At 35.2% G+C, this 23,884-nt stretch overlaps 1 protein-coding gene across 5 annotated transcripts in view; it reads left to right on the top strand.

Moving 5' to 3' along the window:
• ANKIB1 (ankyrin repeat and IBR domain containing 1) overlaps nt 1-23,884 on the top strand; it is a 100,431-nt gene that overhangs the window by 39,786 nt on the left and 36,761 nt on the right. For all 5 annotated transcript variants that reach the window (XM_024766995.1, XM_024766994.1, XM_024766992.1 and 2 more), the window contains 4 exons: nt 7,770-7,952; nt 12,924-13,041; nt 19,761-19,969; nt 21,142-21,230. In XM_024766995.1, the coding sequence (XP_024622763.1) occupies nt 7,770-7,952; nt 12,924-13,041; nt 19,761-19,969; nt 21,142-21,230 (599 nt within the window). The remainder of the gene's footprint in view (nt 1-7,769; nt 7,953-12,923; nt 13,042-19,760; nt 19,970-21,141; nt 21,231-23,884) is intronic.

The raw sequence follows: 23,884 nt of genomic DNA, 5'->3' as shown, positions 1-23,884 counted from the left end.
CCCCATATCTAGTCTTGATACCTGGATTTACCTTGGGACTGTTTTTGTTTTGTTTTGTTTTGTTTTTGCGGCAAACTTATGCCACTCATTTGCAGAACAGAACTCTTCCTTGCCGCTTTTGGCCAGCCCCTTCTTTTTATCTCTGTTGGCCACCTTCTAACAACAGGTGCTTACATCAAATCCTCACTTTGTATTTTTCAGAACTTCCTTGAGTAGGAAAATCTGGAGTTTCACAAATATTTATCATTCAAAATTATTTATGAGATAAAAGTAACACAAAGAGGAGTGGGCTGCAATTGTTTGAAAATTAGAAATGCTTATATGTTGAACATTTATTAAGGCAAACTATAATTAAAGCCCCTTTAATTTTAATTTTTTCATATTTCAAAGAATTATTTCAAGGGTAAGCAAACTTTTTTCTGTGAAAGCCCAGATATTTTAGGCAACTGCTCAACTATGCTACAGTATCCTGAAAGCAGCCATAGACAGTGTATAAGTGAGCATGGCAGTGTTCCATTAAAACTTTGTTTATGGATATTCCCACTTGAATTTCTTATAATTTTCACATATCACGAAATAATCTTTTGATTCCTTTCAACCATTTTAAAATGTAAAAATAATTTTTAGTTTGTGGGCTATACAGGAACAGGCAGCAGGCTAGATTTGGCTCACAGGCCTTAGTTTGCAGTGGACCCCTGCATTATACAAAGATTGGGAGAGGAAACCAAAGATGACTCCACACTATAGAAGCTTATTTTAAATATGTAAAATAACTATCAATATGTAGCAAGTCCTGTATGCTTTAAGTATACAAAGAACTTAAAAAATACTATGTAATGGATGCCCAGCGCACAAAAATGGAACTCCATTAAAATATAAATTTTACAAGAATTTAATACTGTAAAAAACACACTTTTATCTTGGTTGCTTAGTTTTTGTTTTTCCACTTTGGAACAGAGATGGACTTTGGAGAGGAATGATGTGTTAGGTCTATTAGCAAGGCCCAATTAAAAGTTTAGTGATTTTTCTTCCCCTTTGCGGACTTCCCTAGATCAAGCCTAGTCATTAGGCCTCATTTTATTTATATTGGTGCTTCACCCGTCACAGTGATTCAAGAACTGGTTGATGTGACAGAGGTGGTGGTTGTGTTTGATAGTGCCTCAGCTCTTTGTGAAAAGCATTTTTTAAAATGAGTATTATCTTTAGATATTTCCTATGCATCCTTGTTCCACTTGCTTATTCAAAGTTTTAAGTGTAGGTGCTCATTGTTAGAGCAAATAAAGGTCACTAGAAAACCAAAGGTCATAAATCACACTTCCATTTACAGCTACAGGGGCTATTTGACACTTTGGCAGCTATCAGAGTATTTCACACTTCATTGAAAAGCCAAAAAAATCATTCACAAATCATACTGAAGAGTTTTACTTAATTATATTGTGTTTTTAGCACCTGGGGTTTTAAAACTGTAAAAAGAATACAGAAATTGTAGTCTCAGCTCAGCAACTGAGTAACTTTGCCTGTTTCTGGGCCTCAGTTTTCTAATTTTTAATCAAGAAAGTTATGATTTTATTATTGCATCCAAAACATTATGATGCTAAGTAAGAGCTATTAATTATTTAGGCATTAACTGTTATAGGCATTGAAGGGAAGGAGACATCATTTAAATTTTACTTAGCCCAGAAGATTTCATGGGTAGTAATAATATTTCAGTGGATGAGATTTCAGTTTAAGTATTTGGAGGAGGCTACTTAAAATGTGGCCCTCAGCACATTTTGTAGCATCAGTAACGCCTGGGAGCTTGTTATAAATACAAATTCTTGTGCCCCACAGACCTCCAGATTCCAAATCAGAATCTCTGGGGGCAGACTCCAGGAATGCTTTAAGCAAGTTTTACTGGTTATTCGTTTGCATGTTATAGTTTGAGAAGCACTGTTCTAGGTCTCAAACAAATGCAGATTGAAGTATTTTGCAGAGGTTTGATAAGACAGATGACTTAAAATGAAGATAGAAGCCATACTAAGTAGAAATACTAATGCCAAGAATTTTGGATTTATTTATAGAAAATTGAGCCATTTAAATTTTTTGACTGGTGGAGTGCTATTATGAAAGCAAATATAGTAAGATTAGCCTAATGGTTGTAATGTAGAATAGAGTTGAAAGGGGGGACTTCTAAAGGAGTGGTTCTTAAAGCCTTGCTACCCAGACAGTGGTCCTCAGACTGGCATTGGCATGAATTTGGGTACTTGTTGGGAATGCAGAATCTCAGGCCTCATCTCAGATCAGCTGAGTCTGAATTTGTAGTTTAACAAGAACCCAAGGTGATTCATTCATACTCACATTAAAATTTGAGAATCCTTGGCTTAGAGCAGTAGTCTGTGGGACATAGAATGGAATCACCTGTAAAGAGTTCATATATTTAATCCCCACTCTAGATCACCCTAATATGACTATCAGATTACCTAGATGATTCATAAACAATTTGGAAACCTTTGTGCTGAAACAGTGGTTGTAACCATGTCTGCACAAAAAATCCCATAGTGTAGACCGTATCTCAAATCAATAAAATTGGAATTTCTGAGAGTGGACCCCCAGACACTAGTATATTAAACTTCTCCAGATGATTCTAGTGTTCAGCCAAGGTTGAAAACCAGTGTACTAGAGGGAGTGACAGGAGTTAGAATCTTATTGCATTAATTCTGCTGTGAACTGATAAAGGGCCTGGATTTGTATGGTGGTATTAGAAACGGAAAGAATGAGGCAGATGCATTTAGGTGACTTGGTCAGTTGATACAAGAAAGTAAGGGAGAGAAAAGTTAAAAATGATGGAGACTTTAAAATGTTAATATTAACAATGTTGAGCTATCTTTGGATAATATAATTTTCTCTCTTTGATTTTTTTGCATTTTCTGTAACAATCTGCTATCATATCTATAATTAGAGTAAAATAAATTAACTTTATTTTTAAGTAAACTGAGGATGGTTTTGAACCTAGTTCACTTTGAACCCTGCTAACAATTGACAGATATTTTAAAAATGAGATGAGGTGTTGTATGTCAACTACACTTTAGTAGTAAAAAGAAAAAAAAAATTAAGTGAGATGAGGTGAAGGAATTGGTTAGAAGGAAGGGAGAATATCTTGTGTTTTCATTTAGAAGGAGATTGAGGTCTTAGATTATCCACATGAAATGGTATTCAGGCTATTGAAGATTAGAACTAACTGGGAGTAATGAATATAGATTTAGAATTAAATGTTATCTGCAAGATAAGGTATAGATGAGAAATCCAAGGAAAAGACTATAGATAAAATTACAGAATTAAAGTCACAGCATCAACTTGGAGAATGCCTCTGTTTAAAGGGAGTGGGAACAGTAAGTGGCCTACAACAAAAACCAAAAAAGCAGAGAAGAGAACCAAAATAATACATTGTCGAGGATGCCAAGAGAAGAATTTCAAGGAGAGGAGGTAGTCAGTCATTTGATGTGCTTCAGAAAGGGCAAGGAATTACAAGACTGATAAGGCTGTTGGATTTGAGAGGTATTAATGACTTTCAGGAATATTATAGTCAAGTGGGCAGAGTAGAAGTCAGATTGCTGGGAGAAATTGAGTAATTTGCTGAGGAAGTAGAGAGACAGCGGGTGTCAGTCACTAATTTGACAAATGTGGCCAAGAGAGAAAGTAAAGTATTGGGGAAGTGACAAGAAGGCTAACAGAATTAAGATAGGGGACTCCTGTACCAGGAGCCAGTAGAAAGTCAGAGAGTGAAGATGAAAGGAATAATGGAGTGCTCAAGATCATAGAGGAAACAGATGAGGAAATGGTAATTTTACAACCAGAAGAGACTAAGAATCATCTTTTTTTACATTTTTTCTCAAGATTATATAAGCCTCATTTTATAGATGGACCTGGTAAACTGAGACTTACAGAAGTTAAATGACTTGTTCAGAGTCAACCAGCCATTTAGATGATGGATCAAAGGGGTGGGAAGGGATTTGTCATGAACTAAGGGCTGTCCTTCCCCTCTTCCTCTGGGATTATGAACAGAAAGGAAGGCAAAATCGATAAACAGATGCGCTGAGATAGTGATAATTGTATGTTTCTTTTAAGGTAGAAAATTGTATGTACCACCAAGTGTCTGAGATAGGCTAAAAAACACATTTGAATAAAATATTCAGTTCTCCTTGCTTGAGAGTGGAGAAAATGATACTTAGAATGCTTTGGTTGAAGCATTTAAAAACTACCTCTTCAGAACCACGTGTAACACCCTATTATGTAAAAGCAAAACACCTGACTTTATGCAGCAAAAGTTTAACAGATTTCTTGACATCTGCTTTCTTGTGTTCCAGCCTTAGGCCCTAAAGGTCAGTATGCTAAAATTCTTTTTTAAAAAGTAATCCTCCAATGTCAGGCAGTACTGGTGATAGCTAGCTAGCTTCTATGCCAAAGGTAGCATATACGTTGATTTTCCTTGCCAAGACAAATGCTGTAAACATGGACCCTCCATTCCATCACTGATTATGAGTTTCTGTCCAGGTACCAATTGCAGCAATGAGATACAGGTTTTTGTGGGCCCTCACCCCACTCCCATCAGACTCATCTGGGGACTCCTTTCCAATTACCAATCAAGGCAAGAAGTCTCAAGTTCTAAAAATAGTCAACAGTGACTCTCAACAATGACTTCTCACACATCCTTTTTTTGTTTGTTTTTAAACCCCAAGGAATGCAGTCTATACTCTGGAGTGTTCCTCTTACCAATATTCTGGAATGGCACAGCCTCTTAAATTTTGTCTTTGCTTTTGCTAAAGAGTAGGGTGATTAAGTTAAAGATGATTTATCTTGTTTGCTAATATTTAGAATCTCTTCTGTGGTAGTATCTGTTGTGGAAGTAAATCAAGTCATGGCTTTGAAAGCCATCCCAGTGTGCATTTTCTGCTACTCTGAATATCAAAGAACCATAGAGTCAAGTCAGCTCTCAGTTCTGTAGCAGCCAGAAGCAAATAGTCTGTTTTGTGTTAGTGAAGCAGAAAGGCTGAAAACAGTAACAGACCCTGCAATAGGTATGATAAGTCTGTGGACTTAATATAAGTCGCCAGTATTGAACCGAGAAGGTAATATAAATATGTCAGTTTCCATGCCACACAGGCCATAGTCTAGGGTCATTGCTTGTCAAACTTTAATGTGCATAAGAATCTCCTGGAGATGAGAATCAGATTCTGATTTAGAGGCCTGGAGTGGGAGGGGCTTGGGTGGTAGCCCTGAGAGTCAGCATTTCTAACAAACCCCCTGGTGTCCTCAGACAACATTTAGACTAAAAAGGTTCCAGGTGGTAAATAGCAGCTGATATGACCTTGCCTTCAGGCTCTAGAAGGTGGTTGCAACAGTGACTGCTGAGAGCTATTGCTTCACAGATTTTTTTTCTGTAAAGGGCCAGATGTAATGGGTAAATATTTTAAGCTTTGTGACCACAAGTCTATGTTTCATATTCTTCTTGGTTTGTTTGTTTGCTTGTTTTTACAACTTAAAAAATGTTTTAAACCATCTTAGCTCTGAGGTATACGTTTGGCTTAGAGCAAGAAGCCTAAGTCATATCCATTGGGCTTGTCAAGTTAGCCCATGGCTTCCAGGCCTGGCATTGGTATAAGTCCCTTATTTTATCAGGGCCTCTTGGGATGACTGTGGAGGAACCATAAGGATTAAGGATGACAGTTCCAAAAGCAATAAAAGAACTTTACAGGAAGATCTGTGTGTTTGTTGGAGGGAGAGGAGATAAAATTATTTGGAAGAAAATGAAAAGAAGCTACCATTTTTATTAACCCACATAAAAAATGAAAATCTCTAAAAAGTATTCACATTTAGATCATAAATAAGATCTGGCCAGAACTTTATGGTGGGCCCAGAATACATTTGACTTCTTTATTTTGTGATCAGCCTATTCTTTGGGTCAGTACAATGTCCAGTCATGGTTAAGAACTTGGTCAAACTTGTGTCTGAATCCCAGTTCTACTGCTTATTAGCTGAGTAACTTCAGTCAACTTGTTTAACTCTTCTGAAACATTATAATATCCCTGCTACTTGGGGTTGTTAATATTAAGTAAGAATATGTATTTGAAGTCCCAGCATAGTGCTTAGCACTTAGAAAACAATAAGTGGTGGCTGTTACTGTGTTGTTATGGTTGTGGCTGAATTCTATAAAAGAATCAGCTCCATGACTAATTGTCAGGCTGTCCTTTAGGGTTGTCCTAGATTATGGCCCTCATGGTATTCATGTCCTTGTTAATGTCTCTGCAGACATACTGGGGAAACTTGAACCTATAGCCCTTAATAACAACATATTTAACTTCTGCAAAACCAGCAGAAACCTTAGTAGTGCACAAGACAAGTCCCTATTCCGTGTAATTTTAAAAGTGGGATTTCCTTGGGCGAAATCCTACCTTTAAATATCAAGAGATTTGATATCTTCCCAACTTGGCTATCAGTAGCTATTCCCATTGCTTATTTTGAGGAATATTGAAAACAGTTTTGCTCTCATTGCTTATTTGGAGGAATATTGAAAACAGTTTTGCTTCAGTGATTTGCTCAACCGAATTTTATTTCAGCGTTTAGCTGGATAATGAATGATACAAATGAAAACTTTTGTCCACCTTGTCAGGGCATCCAGGTATTAGTGGTTACAGTAACAGTATTGGCTGTGTCCTTCTTTTTTAAGAAAAATTTATAGAAATGTATAAAATTTAGAGCATTGAATGACTATAAAATTATTGATTTTTAAGTAAACTTTGGACAGAATGCTTAAGAATTTCTTTGTAAAGTTTAAGAAATTGGTTTGTTGTTGTTTTTAACCAAAGGAAGTCATCTTTTTTTTTTTAATAAATTTATTTCATTATTTTTATTTTTGGATGCGTTGGGTCTTCGTTGCTGTGCGCGGGCTTTCTCTGGTTACAGCAAGCAGGGACTACTCTTCGTTGCGGTGTGAGGGCTTCTCATTGCAGTGGCTTCTCTTGTTTGGAGCATGGGCTTTAGGCGCGGGCTTCAGTAGTTGTGGCATGCGGGCTCAGTAGCTGTGGCTCGCGGGCTCTAGAGCGCAGGCTCAGCAGTTGTGGTGCACGGGCTCAGTTACTCTGCAGCATGTGGGATCTCCCTGGGCCAGGGCTCGAACCCGTGTCCCTTGCATTGACAGGCAGATTCTTAACCACTGCGCCACCAGGGAAGCCTCAAAAGGAAGTCATCTTAACGCTAATAAGCAAGAATTGCTAATCTTAAAATTAGAAGCCACTGGTATCTAAATAACTTTTATTGTCATTTCAGATACATACTGTTGAATTTTTGTTGTGCTTACTTTATTAAAATTTTTCTAATAGGCAGCATGAAATAACTTGTCATTTAAATCTATAGTTGCAAGGTTTTTAATTTTTTTTTAATAAGTTTATTCATTTATTTTTGGCTGCATTTGGTCTTCATTGCTGCGTGCGGGCTTTCTCTAGTTGTGGTGAGTGGGGGCCACTCTTCCTTGCAGTGCACGGGCTTCTCATCGAGGTGGCTTCTCTTGTTGGAGAGCAGGGGCTCTAGGTGCGCTGGCTTCAGTAGTTGTGGCTCAAGGGCCCTAGAGCACAGGCTCAGTAGTTGTGGCGCACAGGCTTAGTTGCTCTGCGGCATGTGGGATCTTCCCGGACCAGGGCTTGAACCCGTGTCCCCTGCATTGGCAGGCGGATTCTTAACCATTGTGCCACTAGGGAAGTCCTATAGTTGAAAGTTTTTGAAAAAATCTTTTTTAGCTTTTAGTAAAACATGGAGGAGACTTGTTTGCTGAGAATGAGAATAAAGATACTCCTTGTGATTGTGCTGAAAAGCAACACCACAAAGATTTGGCCCTCAATCTGGAATCTCAAATGGTATTCTCACGAGATCCTGAAGCTGAAGAAATAGAAGCTGAATATGCTGCATTAGACAAACGAGAGGTAAGTTTTTTTTAATAAAAAAATTATATGGATTTTATATTAAATTTTATTTTTTTCTTCTTTAAAACCCAGTTTGTGTGGTCTTCTTTGCAATATGCTAAATATCCTGTGATCTACATAGCCATAAGTATGAAAATACATCTAGAAAACCTGGAGGTGGTGTCTGTCCTTTAGCATATGTAAGTATGTTTAATTACATATAAATAGAGATGCTGACTCCAAGACTCCAGTCCTGTACTTCAGTCTCTGCCTGTCTTCTGGATTGCTCTTATCAACAAACATGCTTTGGTAACTCCCATCTTAAAAAACAAAACAACCTCTCCATTGACCACTCTTCCCCAGCCCTGTCCCTGTCCCCCTTCACTTGTAGCCCCATATCTCTGATCTTCATATGAGAAAAACAAAACTTAGGAGCTATCTATACATACCAACTTCCTCACCTTCCCTTCACTCTTCAGCCCATTGCAGTGTGACTTTCTTCCCTTCTACTCTGATGGAACTGCACTGATGTGGACATCAAGAGTCACTGTGTTGCCAAATCCAGTAGGTGCTTTTCTTACTTGAATTCTTCAGCACCACTTGACATAATTAACCACTCCCTTAGTGAAACACTCTTCCCTTGGCTTCAGTGACATTGCTTTCTGGTTTTCCTTTAAGTCTTCCTTGTCTAAGTAAATATTACCTCCATCCACTCAAGCATAAATGTGGCAAGCATTCTCGATTCCTCACATCCAAGCAGTCTGGGAATTCTGTCAGTTTACCTCCAAAGTTATAACCTAAATCCGTTTACTCCTCCCATTCTCTACTCCTACCTCTCCACCTTCACTTCTCATCCGAACTACTATAGTAGTTTCCTTACTGGTCTCCTTCCTTCTGTTCTCGTCCCCTTAGAATCCATTTTGTGCACAGTAGCCAGAGTGCCTTTTAAACTTAAATTAGATCATATCACTTAAACCATAGAGTGACTTTTCATAGCACTTAGAATAAAATCCAAACTGTTTGCTCAGATATAAGACCTTATATGGTCTCGCCACTATTTACCTCTCCAACATTATCTCACTGGCACACTTTGCTCTAATTGTAGTACCTAGACTATACTAAAGCTTTTGCATTTCCTGTTCCTTATGTCTAAAATCATCTCCCAAGTTTTCTCTTGACTATATCAGTTCTGCAGAGGCAGTCTTAGACCATTCTTTCTGAAGTAGACCCCTCTCCTTCCATTATTCTTTACCATATACCCTATTTATTTTTTGTAGCACTTATCACATGCTATAATTACTTTGTTTATATATTTTTATAGTTTACTTGTTTACTGCCTTTCTCTTTTATTAGATTGTCAACTTTATGAGGGCCAGAACCATAACTGCCTTATTTAGCAGAATATTTTCAGTGTCTAACACACTGCATGCACAGTGGGCATCCATAAATATTTCTTAAATAAAGACATTATTATAAGACACAGTAAATTTTTTCCTCTAAAAACGATTCTGATTCTTCAGTGTTCAGTGCTAACTTGATTCTGAGAGGACTTATATAACTATTATTTGTATGTGTTTAGGCACTTTTATTTGCCATTCCTCTTTAAATTAGTTTTCTTTTTCTTTCTTTGTATCAGTATTGGACTGCTTTGAAGGTTATTGCTGGTTTGTGTTAATCTGAAAAAGAAGCAGTTTATCTTTGCAGCAGGAAAGAGAAAGGTACCTTCATCTTAATCCCTCCTGCAGAAGAAAGGGGTACTGCCCGCTTGGAACTGAGCAATGTATTGAAATGCATCACATGACCTAGTTATAGTTCCATTGCAGAAATTCAGAGTGAATATGTTACATGTTCATGAAGGCAGTATGTCTTTCTCCTTCAAGGACTATTTTTCTTCCATTGTAACCTATTTAGGTTTTAAACTGTGCATTTAAAAAAAAGAATTTATACAGATTGCTTTATATCAATATTATTCCTTTCTTAATGTATCTAAAGTCAAATTTTATTTGGTTCAACATAAATTAGGTAGAATGATGGCTAATCTGAAAAAGAACATTTAGGAAATATACCAGGAAATAAACAGTTGTCACCACTGGGAATATCAGGAAATATTGGTTTTCATTGCTGAGGCAGGAAAGATACCTGGAGTCCCAAATCTGAACTTGGAACACAGTTTCTAGAAGCAATGTTATATATAGTGTATAAATTCTAGACTGGAATGAGTACTACAAATTTAATCATTAAAGGATTTGTAGATTTTTGCAGGACAAAGTATGGTTCATAAATTAGCTTAAAAGCTAATTAGCTTAAATTAGCTTAAAAGCAAACTTTTATATATGATGATTTGGGGGCACTTTTTAAAGGATAGTTGGGTTAAATTTCCCCTTTTTCCTTTTTTAGTTAATCCCTATATAGAATAGTTTAGGTTAAATTTTTATTTCTTTTTCTACTTAAGGTTATAGGATACCTGTAATATGTAGAGATTCATGGCAGTATAGCTGAATGCATATATAGGTGTAGTAGACTATTAATACAGTATGATATGAAATGTATTCAGCATTAAGTTTTTACTATCATTTGTAAAAAGAGTAACACTGCAGACTGATTGAGTGCATGCTCTGCCCCTGTTTAAAGCTTTTTAACATCCCCAGTGATTTTTCTTTAATTTTTCTTCTTTTTTTGGCTGTGCTGAGTGGCATGTGGGATCTTAGTTCCCTGACCAGGGATCAGACCCACGCCCCCTGCATTGGAAGCGCAGAGTCTTAACCACTGGACCACGAGGGAAGTTCTTTAATTTTTTAATTAAAAAATTTTCTTTAATTTTTCTTCTTTTTTTGGCTGTGCTGAGTGGCATGTGGGATCTTAGTTCTCTGACCAGGGATCAGACCCACGCCCCCTGCATTGGAAGCGCAGAGTCTTAACCACTGGACCACCAGGGAAGTTCTTTAATTTTTTAATTAAAATTTTTTCAGCCAAACACCCCTTTTATAAGAAGAAGCAGAATGAAAATTTAAAATATTCATTATTCTACCACTTATAAATGATACTTGTAACATTTTGCCTTCCATTTTTCATCAGTGTGATGATATTGTACATTTTACATCCTGTAGTTTTTTTTTTCCTTAACATTTTTTGATATTCACAGATTCATCATGGAAAACATTTTGAATGACTGCTAACTACTCTAACATGTAGATGTCCTATAACTCCCTGAAAGTATATTTGGGTTCCTTGCATTTTGTCACTTTTAAAAGTAACATTGCAGTTGACCAGTTTTGTTCACATTGTGATTAGACCTTAGGATAGATTCCTATAAGTAAAGTTATTGAGTCACAAGATCAGTATTTTAAAGGCTCATGATACGTGATGCTTAGTCATTAAATGATAATCCAATTTCTGTTTTTACCCACAGTACATTAGAGGGCCATCTCACTGTAACCTTACCAATATTGAGGGGTGTTTTTGTTTTTTTCCAATCCTTGGCCAGTTTGTTAGGTAAAGAGTTTGTATACTTAAGGATGTTTGTGTTTTTATAACTTTTGACATTTTAAATTTACTGATTGTCACAAATTCCTTATATATTAAAAGCAACACACTTTTTATGTTTAAATCTTGGCAGTTTCTTTTGCAGTCAAGTTTGTCAGTCTTTCCTGTCATTACTACACTCATTGCTTATATATGCTTCCCTGCCAGAAGACATCTTAGGATCAGGAAACATACATCAACTGAGAGAAATTACCCCTGGTGAATAGAGTTCCCACCATATGGGGTTAAGTAAGAATTGATGAAATGGTTTCCATGATAATCAAAAAAACAAAGCAAGAAATAAAGATAATATCTAGTTTTAAAATATCTGTAAATCAGCTGTATGGGATAGGGCTTACTGACTGCCCAGAACTCTCTGGAATGTGTAATAGATGTTACCAAAGGACTTCCTCAATGGTTGTTATTCTGATAAGTATTTGAGAATTTCTACTGCTTTTTAAGTTATGGTCTTTAGTTCCATGCTTACTGCAGTAAGCTGATTACATCTGTTTAAAGGATTGAAATAGATATGTGTATCAATATTAATAATAAAAACACAGTATTGAATAAAAATAAAAGCAAGTTGCTTAGCGATATATTTAATGTTATGCCATAATATTATGATAGCTACAAATTAAATTCATCATAGTGATTGCTGTAAGCAAGGATGGGGAAAATTAGGGAAATGTAATGGGGAAAACATGTCACAGGTTATTTTAGCTTTTATAAATTTCTGAATAGTGAGACATTTGTGATTTTATTCCTTGTATGTTTTCTGTTAAATGCAAAGAAAAAAAGTATAAAGGATAACAAAAGAATTTTAAAAACCTGAAATGATACAGTACCTTTATGAAGAAAACTAAGAAGCATTAACACTTGAATAAACAGAGAGAATACATTTATGATAAGAAGTTGAATAGTATGTCATAATCACTTCTCTCCAAATTAATTAATAGGTATCATATAATTCCACTAGCAATCCAGAGTGTATCTTAATAAGTGTAAATGTTGGTGGTTCAGTGATTAAAAGTGAGTCTAAGTGAAAACATGTATTGATATATTCACACACAATTGATTTGCAAAAAGAAAAGACTGGATAAAAATACTTGAGAACTTTAATCATGACTATTGCTCAGTGGTGGGATTATAGATTTTTATTTCTAATTCAATTTTGTATTATTCAGATTTTTAAAACTATGAAGTAAGATGGTTTTGTCATTATAGTATGATTCTTTTGTTTTAGAATGATAAGGTACATGAGACTAGGCATCCACTTTCCATCTTAAAAAAGACTTGTGAGAGAGTAGTTTGAAGTCCATGATAGTGGAACATACAGAGCCTTTTTAACTTCATTGCCAAACTGGAACTGGAAGGTTAAATAAATGATAATCATATATATTTATTTATAGGCATTTAGAACTTCCTAATAGTATAATAGCCAATTTAACTTTGTTTTTCTTCTTTTTAAAGCCATATGAAGGATTAAGACCTCAGGATCTTCGTAGATTGAAAGATATGCTTATTGTGGAAACAGCAGACATGCTCCAGGCTCCACTATTTACTGCTGAAGCTTTACTTCGAGCTCATGGTAATGAAAGAAATGTGCTTCTGATAACACGAATGCCTTTTGAAACTTTTCAGAGTTAAAAGGTGGCTATTTTAATGTTTTAATATAAAACAAAATAGTTTGCTAAACAAGCCTAAGTTCATTTTTGTGCAGTAGTTACTGCAGTACTCAGCATCCTCATAACATTTTGTATTTTGAAGTATAAACTAGCTACAAATCGTAGAGAGAAATAGGAAATTTCTTTTAAAAATTGAGCTACTAAATCAACTTATAGATTGTCTAATTTTAGAAATGTATCTGATTCAAGCAGGGTTGAGAGTTGGAATCCATAGTCCTAGTCCTGGTTTTAACATTAATTTTTACTAAAGTCAATTAAATAAAGTTAACTAACAGTTGTGTTATCCGTATTGTCAGTTGTATTTATTTTATGTAAAAGCTGTTTCTCACCATGAAATGCACAAAGAGAAATTTAGAGAGTCAAGGCAGGAATATGCTATTCCTTTTAAGGTGAGGTTTTTTGTTTGTTTTTATTTTTTTGAGGACATTACCAGATTTACTTAGGAAAAGTGCTCAGCTTAAGTTCTCTGTGATACTTAGCATAGCCATTCTGGGAGTTGTTACATGCTGAGTTGGACCCTCTCATTGCACACTTGATATTTGACATTTTGGCTTATTTCAAAGAGGTTTTTTCTGATTTAGAAATGCTTTTTAAAGATAGAAAGGTAAATGGCTATTCTCATCCAGTAATTTTGAGGCATACTGGTCTGTTGTAACTATAAATCTGTACCATCTATCCTAAAATAGAATGTCAACTTCCAAAAACTTTTATATAACGTTTTGATCAGAAGAAAATTTAAAACTGCATTTCATCATCCTTTGATCACCTCTGTGAATAATTTGGTATATAACCATCCAGAATCACTAACTTCAATATTGATATTTCCCAGAGTTCTGTACTTGACACTCTTTTCCACTTTATATACCAGTGGCTCTATATTTTAGTATAAATAAGGATAGCCTGGGAAACTAACCAGAGATTCCTAGGACGACTTCCAGAGAGTCTAAGTCTTTAGGTGAGGGATGCAGCATAAAAACGTGTGTTGTAAACAAGCCTTACAAAGTAGACCGTTTTCTGAGAAACATTGCTGTGCACATTTATCTAATGAAACCAAGGGTTTCAAAAACCACCTAAATAATAAAGAATATATCTACCACCTGACCTTAATAAAGTATTCAAGGCTTTATTTCTAAATGCCTTTTTAACATTTTCTCCTCAACCTAAGGATGTCCACACCTGAACTCATCATTTCTCCCACTGTCTTGATAAATGGACTGCCACATTAATTTAATCACCCTAACTAGAAACTGGGAAGTCATACTTTCCTTCTTCATCTCTATTACATTTGGCCACAGTCTTATCATTTCTCTTCCTAAATATCTCTCATCCTCTCCCCATCCTCCCTAGCTCTTTCCATTCTCACTGCCACTGACTTAAATTCAGGTTGTCATTATTTTTCATCTAAATTGTAGTCTCCACTGTTGCTATTCCTCTTCATCCTTATTCATTTTTTATATTGCATTTTAAAATTTTGAGCATGTAACTCCCCTGCTGAAAAACCCTTCACTGGCTCTCCACAGACTTAAAATATCCCAGCTCTTTAGTAGACCTTCATGACCCAGGCTTCTTTACCTGGGCTGTTAATTTTCCCATTTATTTACCCACTCCTGCTTGTCCTTATTAATCACTCTTCCAGGAAACCTTTTCTGCTTATGTGTTCCCAAGTATTCACTGAGAGCCTTCCTGTCTCTTCCCATTATATCCTGTGCATGTATGTGTCGTACACTTATAATACAATATTGTAATAATCTCTTTATTTGCTTTTCTTCTGCATTAGCCTGGGAGCTCTTAGAGGACAGCTTTTTATTGTTTTTTGTTTCCACAATATCTGGCATCCCTTAAGCCCTCAGATCATAGTTACAAAATGAATAGATAATATATCTGAAATGTTATTTATATATTTTTAAATCCATCTTTTTATTATAAAACTATTTTTCTCCATTGCCATGTTTTAAAATTTTGAAGTAAATCCTTTGGGAAAAAAATTTAGACCTGGTTTCAAAAACGACATTGAGAAATTCAGAGTAGTTTTTAAAATCTTAGAATTTAAAGATAAAATATTTTCCTCTTAGTAATAATACTTAACATTCGTAAAAACTTGTAAAGAAATACCAAATACCTTAAATTGTTTTTCTTTTGTGTGAGGTTCACAGCACCGCGTCCTTTGCTTGAGCTTTCAAATAAAGAGGGTGCATTTAAATATAACATAGAGCTGGCATAAAAGTGGAAGCTATTCATCTGTGAGGAGCTGTAATGTGACAGTTGTATTAGTTAGGGTAGGCTGGCTGCTGAAATGAAAGTATCGAGTCAAACACAGTAAACATTTATTTATTTATTTATTTATTTAGTGGTATGCGGGCCTCTCACTGTTGGGGCCTCTCCTGTTGTGGAACACAGGCTCCAGATGTGCAGGCTCAGTGTCCATGGCTCACGGGCCCAGCCGCTCCGCGGCATGTGGGATCTTCCCAGACCGGGGCACGAACCTGTGTCCCCTGCATCGGTAGGTGGACTCTCAACCACTGCGCCACCAGGGAAGCCCAGTAAACATTTATTAATCATAATAGTCTAAAGTGTTAGGAATGGGACAGGGGCTCTGCTCCACACAGTTACTCAGACTGACTGAGACTCTGCCATATTAACAAAGTAGCTTCTGAGGTTGCCTGGATTATCTCCATTCCAGACAACCAATTAGAAAGGAAAAAGTGTGGAGAAATAGGTGTGGGAAGTTTTTTGAGCCAGTCCTGGAAGTGGCATAAATCACTCCCGCACCTATTCCACTGACCAGAATTCAGTCACATGGTCACAGTTAACTGCAAGCAATAGTTCTACTCTGTAGAACTGTTGTGTAGTACTTATGGCCATTTCTGCCACAGGTATCTACATTTAGCTAAATTATATAATATATCATAATTCTAACTTACAATATTATATAGAATCTAAGGCTAACTTAACTAGTAATTGTAATTAAAACAAAGATTTTCTTCTCTGGTGTTTACACATTGTGTCATCAAGTATTTTTAAATGATCACCTCCATTTTCATTCCATTGATATTTCCCTAAGTTACTTCTTTTATATAGTAGGGTCAATTCTAATAACCTGATATCTAACTGAATTTTATTACTTGACATTTGTCTATTCTGTGATAACTTTTTTGATAACTTAAGAGTTCTATATTTCAGTCTCCTATTAAGGCATATAATAGAGGCTAATGCAGGTTTTCAGATGGACATCTCTTCTATATTGTTTAGGTAATATCAGTGATATTTTGATAATCAAATAAGATTTTCAGAGATAAACCATGCTAATGAATAAAAAAGACAGTGCACAGAGCTGCAGTTTATACTAATTGCTGTCAAAATCCGGATGGGCTCTGTTTCAGAGCTATTAAACTGAACTATTTGTTAGATTTATAGATTGTATCCTTGGTAACATTCATTCAGCTTTCCACAGGAAAATAGATTTAAGTATTATGTTATCTACTGTCAAATTTAGTCCCAAAGTAATGAGGTTGAAGACAGAAGACAGAAATGTTTGGCAGTATTTACTAAGTAGTAATTGAATTTTAAGGATGACTTTGTTAAGAATACAAAGGTCATTTTCTGAGCATTTCCTCAGTAATAAAAGTAACTTATATAGTTCAAAGTTACCTAATGAGAAAATAAGTAAAATTTACTTACCTCTTTTTTAAAATATGAGACCAAGGCTAGTTTGCTTGTCCTTAGAGTAAATGTATACTGAAGTATTTTTTAAATCTCCTTTGGAGACTCATCACTTCTATAGGTAATTAAACATCAGTAGTCCACACGTCCTCTCACTCTACTCTCTTCCTAGGAAATGACATCTTCTCCCACGGCTTCCATAGATACAGATTTCTCCTTCTAAAACTAGACTTCTGAGCTCTATACACTTATATATAACTGCCAATTTGAAAGCACCTCTAGGATATCTCAAAAGCCCCTTAATCTCATCATGTCTAAAATTAAAATCATGCTTTTAAACCTGTACCTGAGTCTCTGGTATTCCCTATTTACATAGATGGCAGCACCAACCAACCAATGTGGAAGACCTGGGACAACAATTTTGACATTTCCTCTCCCTCAGACCCTATATCCCATTGTTACCAAATTTTCAGTCTCACGTCCCAGATCTTAACTTCTTCCTTTCTCTTCATCTCCACCGCGGCCAGCCATGGCCTTGGCTACCGTAATCTCTCACTGGTATTTCCCAGTAGCCTCCTTTCTAGTCTACCTTTCCCTCTACTCTCACCCTATCCAATTTCTTTGTTATTCCATACTGTAGTCAGAATGATCTTTTCAGATCTAACCGTGACAACCTGTTCTTCCTAACCCTAAGCCCAGTTTTCACTGGCTTCCTGTCACTTCTAAACTGATGATAGGAGTATTATTTAAAAGTTCTACATGGCCTAGTCCCTGCCTGTTTTCAGCCTCACTCACACAGTGCTTCCCCTCTGGTCTCCATGCTCCAGCTACGTTGACTTTTTTAATTTCACAAGGATGCTACCTTCTCTCCTACCATAAGGCCTTTTAGCATGCTATGTACCATCTGTCTAGAATGTCTTTCCCTCTTCCTTTTACCCAGTTAGCTCCCACTCATCCTTCGGATGTCCACTCCAAGCCATGAGCTCCCTGAATGGGAGTCTCTACCTCTTCTTAATGGTGCTTCTGACAGTGATAATTTTTTTTTAATGTGTTGATTTTACTTAATGTCTTTCTCCCTACTAGACTCTAAGTTCCATGAAAGTAGGAATTATGCCTGTTTTTTCCTCCTGTTATATCCCTACAGCTTGACATAGTGTATGGCACATAAAAGACATTCAATAAATGTTTGCTAAATGAATGATATGATAGAATCCAAGCAGAAATTGTGCTGGAAAATATTTGTAGTAGATAAGACTAGAATTTAATATGTGTGTACATAAATTATAGTAGTTCTTTTTTTCCATTTATGAAAAAGTATTACAGTGGAGATTTGAAAAATGATATTGTTCTAAGAAAGTTTTAACTTTTTAAGTAAGTACAAGTATACCTCATTTTATTGCACTTTGCTTTATTGTGCTTTGCAGATATTGCATTTTTTACAATTTGAAAATTTGTGGCAACCCTACATTGTCAGATGATGGTTAGTGTTTTTTAGCAATAAAACGTTTTAATTAAGGTACTATATAGTCTGTTAAGTGTGTAATAGCATTATAGCTAAAAAAACAATGTAGTGTAAACATAACCTTTATACGCACTGGGAAACCAAAAAATTTGTATGACTTGCTTTATATTTGCTTTATTGCAGTGGTCTAGAACCAAACTTGCAATATCTCCAAGGTATGCCTGTAATGTCCTATCAAAACACTCAGGTCCATTTAGCAACATTTCCTAGAATGCACTCATGTGCAGTGTTTTTCAGTTGTTGGATTTTTCTTCTTTTGTAATGACTCCTGTTTTCAATCTTATCTTCCATCTCCCCAAACCACAATATAGTATACTGTAACTTTACAGAGCTGCTCATGTCTCTCCATTATATTTCTGTGCCTTTGCACATATGGAAACACACTGTATCTTCATTGCATGTCTGAATCATAATTATCCTGGTAAACCACCAAATATATTGACTTCATATGGTTGAAAAAAGTCTTATATAGAAAGTTTTCACAGTTATTTGTATTTGATTTATAAAATGATATAGAATGGGCCCATGGTAAATAATTGACTCATATTACTTTTGACCCTATGCTTTATTGGGCTGCAGTGGAAAGAACACAGACTTTGGATTCACAGAAATTTGTTTCAAATCCTTCATATCTGTTTGAGCCTGGGCAAGTTGTGTAATTTCCCTGAGTCTTGGTTTCTTCACCTCAATGATTGAAGAGTTTGTTGGGAGGAGTAAATGAAATATATATATAAAACACCTGGGAAAATCATTGGCTATATCAGTTTATTGTTTTGAATGGGTTAGGTTTTTATGGCTCTGCACTTATAATAACATACTTCACTTGACTATTTTTAAAGTGTTTGTACTAGGAAGGTAACCTTTTTTTAGTTAAGCCAGAACCAGGCTCACTTAATGTGCAATTTATATCAAATCCACTAAAACGTTATAATCATAATCTCTTCAGAAGTTCCTTCTGCTCTCAAGCTGTTTATCAAATGATTTTTAGGACTTGTTGGCATTTTGACATGCTTATAGTTAGCTGTGTAATCATTTTACAGCTTGACAGCAGTGAGGCCAATTGTGAAGTTACATATTATTCTTGAAAAAGTAAAATGGCTTAATCAAACCTATACCTATAAAAATTTAGTAAATTCCAATGACATGTGAGCCACCACTTTTGATTATTAGTAGAAATGACTGAAAATTTTGACCATATTATTAGATATTGACATGGTTGTAAGCCATGATAAATTATAAAACTTTAAATTCTGTTTAAAAATATGAATGGATATAAAATCATAAACATTCATTTGCGATTACTATTTTGATACAAATAGTTTTTTTTCCATAGATGACCTATATCTCTCTAACTTATTCTCTTTTGTTATTATGAAGCTCTTAAAACATCACCGTATTTTCTCTGTTATTTGAGAGATATCCATTCTATTTTTCTTAAAGATTGGGACAGGGAGAAATTACTTGAAGCTTGGATGTCCAACCCAGAGAACTGCTGCCAACGATCAGGTGTTCAAATGCCAACTCCACCACCAAGTGGGTATAATGCCTGGGACACACTCCCTTCTCCAAGAACTCCAAGGACTACACGCTCTTCCATCACCTCTCCAGATGAAATAAGTTTATCTCCTGGGGATTTGGACACCAGTTTGGTATGGTTTAGTATTCAGTGTACTTCCCATAGTTTTAGTTTTAATATTGTTTCATGGAACCTCTAGTCATAATTCTTGTAATTGAATCCTATACCCTACTTAAAAGGTTCAATTATTTCATGCTTTGGTAAATATTTATTATCACAGACTATTTTTGAGATCTCTGAATTACAGATTGAAAAACAAAAGGGGTTTCTTTTTCTCTTTTAAAACAAAACATAAGAGAATTTGGGAAAACCATCTACAATATTTTCACTTAAAATCTCCAATTGCTTAAAATTTTGAGCACACCATACTGAAATATTAAAAGTTGAGTTTGTGATAGGCACCTGAAACCCAAAGATATGAAAATATTTCTATATTTTTCTGAAGACATTTATCATATGTTGATGATTATGTATTTGTTTCAGTAAAACTTCTGGAGTTTGTCATCTGGATACATTTCCAAAATAAATATTTGCTTTTTATTGAGAAACAGTACTGCCATTGTGTGCATTTTTAATTGGCAAACCACTGTTACAGGAAATTTTTATGTTTCTCAAATGATTCAGCCACACAAAATATGTTATAAATATGAATGCACTCCAGATTTTATCTGGGCCTTCTTGGAAAACAGAATCCTACTTCTGTAATTCACATCTGTAACATTATAAAGGTAGTTATTGTTTAGAAGATACACAACTTTGTAGCATGGTTCCCTGGGTAGAAATCCTTAAATTGCTCCTCTGAATATCCTGAGTTGCTGTATTGAAAAAACAGAGTTACTCCGTTTTTGTAGATTTTCTGGGGTGCGTATAGGGTGAAGGACATGATATTGAAGTGGTTATTTTGCAAGGAGCAGTTTGATCTTGACTTGAATAGATTGCAATGATTTGTTTCTTGTATTTCCTTTTCCAAACAAATAGTTGCTGACTAATTTAACACATACGTTTGGAATTTAAGAATTTCACTTTTGCATTAAAACATTTAAATCCCACAATAATTTATAATGAGATAAGCATTGGTATTTGTTATTTAGTCAAAGGTAGGCACACTAACTTTAATTTCCCTTATAACTTTGAAACACTGTTTATAATTACTATGCTAGTATTTTTGCCATAAGCTAATGAACAAAGAGATGTTCTATCTCCAGGGTATGACTTTGTTTAAATCATTTTCTTCTTCACTTCCAGTGTGACATTTGTATGTGCAGTATTTCTGTATTTGAAGACCCAGTGGATATGCCCTGTGGACATGACTTTTGTAGAGGATGTTGGGAGTCGTGAGTATATGTGCAGCTTAGTATTTCTTACTGCATGATAGCACTCTAATTTGGCAATAAAATTGCTTGCTTTCAGTATTTAATGATATGGATTATTTATATTGGTTTCAGAGTTACACTCAAATGTGTTATATTTTACTACTAAAGAAGAATTCTGTTTTTATTTTGACATCTTCCTATCTGTTAATTTAGTAAAATTATTTAATTTAGTAAAATTATTTAATTTAGTAATTGAGGTTATTTTGCTTAATGTAAGGTACTTTGGGGAACAAAGCAGATGTAGGTAAATAAGTTTTCTCATCTATTGTAAATTTTAAGGCTGCACCTCAATATCAAGAATCAGTTTCTTATATCCCAAGATTGTTTAAGCATTTGTTTTTATGCTTTCTCTGAACTTTTTGTGACAAGCAGATAGCCTTAGAAATCTGTAAGAATATGGATGCTTAAAATTCCTTTTTAATCAATTCAAAGTTAGATGTCTCTGATAAGCATGGTTGGTCTATATTACAAACTGAAATTTTATTTTCCTCCTCATGTTTATCTCTATTCTCCTTCCCATTACCTTGCCAAGATTTATACTTTCTCACCATCCATTAATGTTGCTCTAATGTTGCACTTTTTGAGAGAGGTTTATAAACTAAATGAAGAAGATCAATATAATGAGCAATACGTTTTCAGGTTATCTCTGGAGACATGTAAATCTAATGATTATGACCTAAGCAAAGCATATCACTAATACTTAAGAAAAAAGTTTTCAAACTGTTCTTTTTCGTAGAATACTAGGAACCAAGTATAGGAACTAGGGAATACCATGTAGCGTGAAAGAGCAAGAACCTGAGGAAATTTTCTGTTTTTTTTTTTTTTTAATAACTTTGTTGTGGTATGGATAGCATACACTAAAACACATATTCAAAATAAATAATTCAGTAAGCTTTGACATACATATATACCCATGAAACCATTATGACAATCAAGATAATGCATATATCCATTACCCCCAAAAGTTTCCTCATTTCTCCTTGAAATCCATCCCACCCTTCTCTTTCTGCCTCCCTCTTATCCTTCCACCACCACCCTCCACCTCCCATCTGTAGGCAACCACTGATCTTCTTTCTGTCACTGTGGTTTCATTTTGAGTACATTTTCTTTATCTGTTTTCCAAATTGGGATATAAGGGAAGATTATATTTGGATTTATATTTGTATAAATGGATTTGTATATTATATTTATATTATTTATTTGGAAGGGAGAAATAATCTGCTTTTAAAAAAATCAGAATAAGTAAGAATATCTGGTTGTTCTTTTTAAAACATAGATTAGACTCTACTCTGAATCTAATAAGATAGGATCAAATCAGTGCAGCTGATACAGATAAATTAGTTGGCAGAGGTCAGAACTCACAAAGCAAACTTTGAGCTGGTTCTGAGCACAGAAAATCTTCCACAGGTTTAGTACTTTATTTAGCTTAAAATTGTCAACTGTATTATATTAGGAAGTATTATCTGGGTTCTACCAAGGTTGTTACTTTTGATGTTGATTTCTCTGTGAAAATTGAGCCCCTCTAAGGGATTTACTTGAATTTTTTTGAACTTCCTTGACCTTCCTCTCCAAACTCCTATCACAGGAACCATCTCCCATACTTAATGGTAAGATTTAAATTTGAAAGATCTAATTATTGTTTTCCATGGTACCTTATCAGCCTACCTAGGATACTCCTCCTCTCTCCTACCAGGTAGTTCTTGTCAAATCAAGCATCAGTAAAACAAGTACCAGATTGAGTGACTCGTATGTGAATAAAACCATTTTAAAATTAATTGCAGTCCTTTCATGGGCATATAGAAAAACTCTTCAGTCTAAGAAGCAAGGAAGAATTTTTAAAGGTCCCTAGATAGTTTTGAAAACATCTTAATTTATCTTACTCTTCTCTACCCCTTTATCTCATCAGTCTATACAGATACTTTGAAGCATCTATGCCAAGGGCTTAAATGAAAGGGAAATTACTATTTTCTACCCAGCCTAGAATATCCTTCTTGCTACTGATTAGTTGTTGATTTACTAAGTGGTAACCTTCCTGTGCCTCAATTTCCTAAACTATAAAATGGTGACAGTGGTGAGTACTTTATAGGATTGTTGCCAGTTTATTGTTAAATGGCTTAATATATGGAAAATGCTTAGAACAGGGCCTGGCATATAGTAACCACTCAGTAAATGTTAGTTATTACCATCTTACTAAGCTTGATAATAAACAGTGGGAACTTACGATATAATCTGTGAAGCTGACCTACAAGATAAAAATATAGGTAAAGTTTGCCCCAGATTTCTCTCTTTTACTAACATTCATCAACTCTATGTTCTGCTTTTAAATTTAGTGAGAAATTCTATGTTGCTGAAAATTAGTAGACTGGCTCACAGAGAGATGATGCTTTCTTCAGTGAGGTCTTCTCAGTTCTGTCATTTAATTCCCCAGAGATAGTTAAACCTGCTCTGATGTATTTAAATACATAAAATTCAAAAACATCATTATATAGTAACTATGTCTAAGTACGTTGTGCACTTTGACAGGGGACTATAAGTATTAAGATAAATTATATCTAACTTTACAGGGAACCTATTCATAGCTAAAAGGAAGAGAATCCTGCTATGTGAAAAAAAGA

The sequence above is a fragment of the Neophocaena asiaeorientalis genome, unplaced genomic scaffold (assembly GCF_003031525.2).
Source record: "Neophocaena asiaeorientalis asiaeorientalis breed wild unplaced genomic scaffold, Neophocaena_asiaeorientalis_V1.1 scaffold70, whole genome shotgun sequence".
Classification (NCBI taxonomy): Eukaryota; Metazoa; Chordata; class Mammalia; order Artiodactyla; family Phocoenidae; genus Neophocaena; species Neophocaena asiaeorientalis.
The sequence above is the reverse complement of the archived record's forward strand: the minus strand, read 5'-3'. Positions and strand labels throughout refer to the sequence as shown.